The sequence below is a fragment of the Gadus chalcogrammus genome, chromosome 12 (genome assembly GCF_026213295.1).
Source record: "Gadus chalcogrammus isolate NIFS_2021 chromosome 12, NIFS_Gcha_1.0, whole genome shotgun sequence".
NCBI classification, from domain to species: Eukaryota; Metazoa; Chordata; class Actinopteri; order Gadiformes; family Gadidae; genus Gadus; species Gadus chalcogrammus.
In genome coordinates this window covers 29488976-29494313 of record NC_079423.1, presented here as the reverse complement: position 1 = coordinate 29494313, position 5338 = coordinate 29488976, and the positions used below count along the sequence as shown (strand labels likewise).

The 5338-nt window shown below is 48.6% G+C and overlaps 1 protein-coding gene across 1 annotated transcript in view; it reads right to left on the bottom strand.

The window, feature by feature from the left end:
- pip5k1ca (phosphatidylinositol-4-phosphate 5-kinase, type I, gamma a) overlaps positions 1–5338 on the bottom strand; it is a 34522-nt gene that overhangs the window by 10197 nt on the left and 18987 nt on the right. The window contains exons 7-8 of the mRNA XM_056603300.1: positions 1848–2147; positions 17–225 (exon numbers count right to left, since the gene is read on the bottom strand). Of these exons, the coding sequence (XP_056459275.1) occupies positions 17–225; positions 1848–2147 (509 nt within the window). The remainder of the gene's footprint in view (positions 1–16; positions 226–1847; positions 2148–5338) is intronic.

Sequence of the window (5338 nt, the reverse complement as noted above, 5' to 3'; positions counted from 1 at the left end):
GGGGGGGGAGACGTACGTGTCGTCGGTGTCGATGGACTCCCCGCGGGCCGCGCCCCCCTGGATGGACTCCATGGCGGTGGAGTACAGGGCCTTCTGCTGGGCCATGGGCCTCTTCTTGTCGCTGTCCCCCTGGGAGCCCTCCATCTGCCGCTCCCGCTCCGCCTGGTCCATGTTGTGGACCCCCAGCAGCAGGCTGTAGTCCATGATCTTGAAGCTCTCCAGGACCTGCACCGCATCAAGTCAATACAATAAAAATTACATTACATTGTATTTGTATAGCACTTAGACAGGTACAGGTAAGGTCTCAAAGGGCTTAACAGGTGATATATATATGACACCCCCTGACATTAGTCCCCCAGAGGGCAAGAAAAAACTCCCTTGATTAGCAAGGAAGAAATCTTGAGAAAGAATACAGAGTGGGGGATCCCTCCTTCAGACTGGGGGATCCCTCCTTCAGAGTGGGGGATCCCTCCTTCAGAGTGGGGGACCCCTCCTTCAGAGTGGGGGATCCCTCCTTCTAGGGATGATCAGGAGTGCAATGGGTGCCATAATTGGCCTACACGCACGCACACACGCATGCACACACACACACACACACACACACACACACACACACACACACACACACACACACACACACACACACACACACACACACACACACACACACACACACACACACACGCACATATACATACAGATATAAATAGACGCACCCATGCAAACACTTCATCATACACACATCAGGTCCCTTGACACACAGGTGAGGGCTGAGGAGCTGGAGGGGAGAGGGATTGAACGGCGGGTATGCAGAACGGGTGAAGGGGTGGTGTGAAGTGATGAATGTTTTTGACCGACTTCACCTTGCAGCATAGATGCATCAAACTACTTTTAAAAAGCTGTCTACACGACCAAAGATGGATTCAGACCTGCAAGAATCTTTCTCCATTGCGTAACATAGTCTCACTTGTTATGCATAAACAAGGTATACAGGCGTGGTTAAATGGTGTGTGTGTGTGTGTGTGTGTGTGTGTGTGTGTGTGTGTGTGTGTGTGTGTGTGTGTGTGTGTGTGTGTGTGTGTATGTGTGTGTGTGTGTGTGTGTGTGTGTGTGTGTGACAAACACAGACATGACATGACATGCAATTCACTATGACATGCAATTCAATGATTGGTTAGACAAGGAAAGTCCTTCAAACACCTGTCTTCACTGTCGATTCATAAAAAACGGGTAATTTATAGGGCGGGGGTGTTTCGGACGAACCAAACCATCCCATAAAATTCCTGGCCTTGCGTTTGGTTTCCCTCCTCCTCCCTCCATCCCATTTCTCCAGAGCCCTGGATGTGTCACTCCGAGCTCTCCCAACCCGGCTCTACTTATAGTTTACTCTTCGCCCAGCCAGTGCAGAGAGCTGCACTTCCATCATTGGTTTGAACAGAGAGAAATAGAGAGTTGTTGACACAGCTGATCCACCCCGATGTCTGTCATTTCCTCCATGAACACACAAACATTCATGGGATATCAGGCGGGCTAACACACACACACACACACACGCACACACGCACACACACACACCACAGCACCACACAATCACACGCGCACACACCCAGACACAATCACAAACAATCACACACGCACACACACACACACACAAACAATCACACAAACAGACATGCACATACAAACACACACACACACAAACCAGAGCTCCACACAATCACACACGGACGCACACACACACACACACACACCACCCCTTCCACTCCCAATGACCCCAAGCCATTCACCCCGGTCCCCATCCTCCTCCCACCCCAGAGCCCTCCCCCAGCCCCGTCGCCCCCCCTCACCAGACAGTCCCTCTGCAGGGTCTTGACCAGGGCGCTGTAGGTGTCCTGGTCCAGCATCAGGCCTTCCTCCAGGTTCTGCATGAAGTCCAGGTCCTTGAAGGTGGGCCGGGCCTTCTCCCGCTCCTTCTTGGACGCCCGGCGCTTGTAGGTGGAGCCCTTCAGGTCGTACTTGAGGTGCATGCGCACCACGCGCGGCAGCACGTTGTTCATCACCACCACGCGGATGTTCTTGCCCCCCGACTGGACGCAGTAGAGGCCGAAGAACTTGGGCAGCAGGGTCCGCGGGTTCTGGTTCAGGTTCTGGCGTCGCAGACCGGCGGGGAGAGAGAGAGAGAGAGAGGAGGCAGGAGGGTGAGATATATCGGTAATGTCACATCTCGCCCCCTTTGTTGATTATTTCACCCACTGTCTTATGTTTCTCTGATTGTCTTCACTCACTTCAATTGTTTTCTCCGGTCGCTCATTAACATTCCCCTCCTAGTGTTTTTAGTCAGCGTGTTTCCCTTCCTCTGGGCCAGTTCGTCTTTGTTCTCCGTATCATTATTTTCCGAGTGATACTCACAGTTCCCGGTTTTCTGACTCTTGCCTGTTTACTCCCGACTATGTCTTTGCCTTATCCCTGCCAGATTGTTCTACTGCTCTCCAACTTATTACCCGTGTACCGGCCCACTACGCCTTGGTCTTCTCCCTGCTGGATTGTTTACCTGGATCGTCAACTGATTACCCGTGTTCCGACCAAACTGCTAGTTAAGACAATTCTTTCTACCAAGGCTTTTACCTCCTGAGTCGCGCCATTGAGTGCTCCCCCAGTTGTTACAGGTAGTGCATGTATTTTTGGGGATCCTTGTGTTTTACTAAGGAGGAGTTCAGTATAAGCAAGTCTCTGCTGTGCTGGCAGAAAGCAGAATCGGTAGAGAAGCCTTTCAAATGAAAAACATTAGAGTGCTTTTAGTGGTGAAATTCCTCTGGTACAAGGGGTCCCTTCAGAAAGGAAATGAGTTTGTTGGTCACAAGTGTACTGCCACTGTCAACACGACAGCTACTCCTAATAGTGTGAGCGGGGGGGGACTGGTAGGCTAGGTCAAGTACAGCCGGGCTCCCAGGGAAATATTTACTCACTCAACACAAACCAGAGCGCAAGCAGCCTCCCAGACTGTGTGTACCAGCGGAGCCCGGACCCAAAAAGCACGGTGACACATCACTCCATTGAGTATTCACTCTATCAAAGGGGGACTATCCCCTCTCCGGCGCATCTCTCGGCTAAATATTGCCCCAGTCAATCCAGACAAATGAGGTCAGCCGGGTGAGGAAGAGAAAAAAAACGAGCAGAAGGACCTGCAGTGACCTTGGGATCTGTGCCAGCGTGGCCCCATTAGCGAGATGAGAGATAGAAGATGAGACACTGCTGGTTCCCACTGAGATAAAGCAGAGCTGGCAGGTGTAATATACTGCACCGAGGAGGGGAAGGAGGGGAGGGGGGAGCTGGACAACATCAGAAAATATAGAAGGTAAGGTCGGAACTAGAACTAAAAGATAAAAAGGGCTATTGGCTGTACTTTACTGGATGGATATGCCTTGCCTTTAGCTGGGAGTGTTAGGGTTGCATAAAGAGATAGAGAGCGCGGTGGGCAGAAGGAAAGTGAGAGAGAGAAAGAGAGACTATGTGAAAGACACCGAAAAAAAGATGGATATAGAGAGAGCGAGGCAGAGAAAAAGAGAGCGAGGGATGAGGGCGAGGGGGAAGAAAGAAAAAGGGAGTCAGTGAGTGAGGGAGAGAGCACGACAGAGGAACAATGTGTGCAAAACAGACAGGAAGGAAGAATAAAGAGAGAGCTGGAGATGGAGAGAGGGAGAGAGAAGCACCAGCCTTCAGCCACACATGACTGAAGGCTGGTGTGGGTAAGACGTAGGAACAACAGACAACAGAGTAGTTGCTGTTGTTGGCCATGATGACTGGGGAAAGACAGCCAGGATGGGCACCAACACTAAAAGTGTTCTGATACGATATACCAGAATTTGAAATTCGTCCGATACTGCCGAAAATGCAGTGTCGGGTATCGGTCAGTACGCAAGTCTATGAACCAATCCAATACCATCACATGGAAAAAACAAACAAACATGGATGCTCATACTTAAATAGAAGAATACAAAGGTATTATTATTATAGGTTATAAATGTAAATTATCTACTATCTATTATCTCTGTATTGGTATATACTCGGTATCGGCTGATACTCAAGTTCAGGATTTGGAGTCGGTATCGAGAAGGAATAAATGGTATCTAAATGGTATCTGAACATCTCTAACACAAAGAGAGGGGCAGATGGGAGAGAGGGGACGGGGGGGGGTGGGCGAAGATGGGGGAGGATGGGCCTATCATATCTCTGTGTTCCTCAGGCTGGACCCCGGCCCCTTGACCCAGTCAGCTGTGGCTGACAGGTGTAGCTGTTCCACTGACTTTAGGCTGCCGCCACCGGGAGTAATACCGAGGGATACGGTAACTAACACCCTTACTCGAGATTCAAGATACAAGATACAATACTTTCTTGTCCAACATAGTGGAAATTGTGGCATGGGCTTTGACCCTTTCTGCCAAAAGAAAAACATGCCAGATACATGCATGCACTGATTGTATGTTGTACGTCCTTGCACTTAAAAGTAGTACTTAGCATTGTGCAGCGTCTTATCCTAGGTAGCTTTGCTGTACACAGAGAATGGGTTAACATTACAGTTGTACGTGCTTGGCACTTGGTTCTTTGAACATCCTTACTGTACCGACAGCAATATTGTTTCTCTTTCTTATGACAAATGTACCTATTGTCAGTCGCTTTGGATAAAAGCGTCTGCTAAAGGTCCTCAATTTAAATGTAAATGTAAATTTACCATCTCATAATGACAGGGCGGACATTGAGGTCATTCAGCTTCCTAATTAATAGATGCAGCTCTACTGTATTAAATGGTTCCTCTGTAACTCTGAAAAGGACTATTGTAGTCAGAGCCACTGGACGCTAGTCGTTATTGTCCTTACGGCATGCTATTTTTGAGAGCAGGAATACAAATTTTAACGGGTGGAAAGAAAAGCTTAGAATGCCATTTCATCCTCAAGTGTCTAGACTCTAGCTCATGCCAACACCAAGGAATATATGCATATGTACAAATACATATAAACACACACAGGGGTGTAAGATTTAGAGTGGGCACAGTATGCTATCAGGTACTTGTATGCCAGTGGTGGTGGTGATGCTCTAAACATAATTTCGTTGTTAACTCTGTTGAACAAGGACAATAAATAAATCGAATCTAATCTAATCTAAGATGCTGTTTTTGCAATGTCCGCAGGCGACCTGGAGTCACCTTGGCTAAAATTGTCCACTGCACAAAGACCAAAGATATTAAAAATACCAGCGCTATAGATTATCTCTGTCTGAAGGTACTGGCTGTCTGCAGGTATGACAGCTCTGGTCTCCATTAGCCTGCTGGTCTCCATTAGCC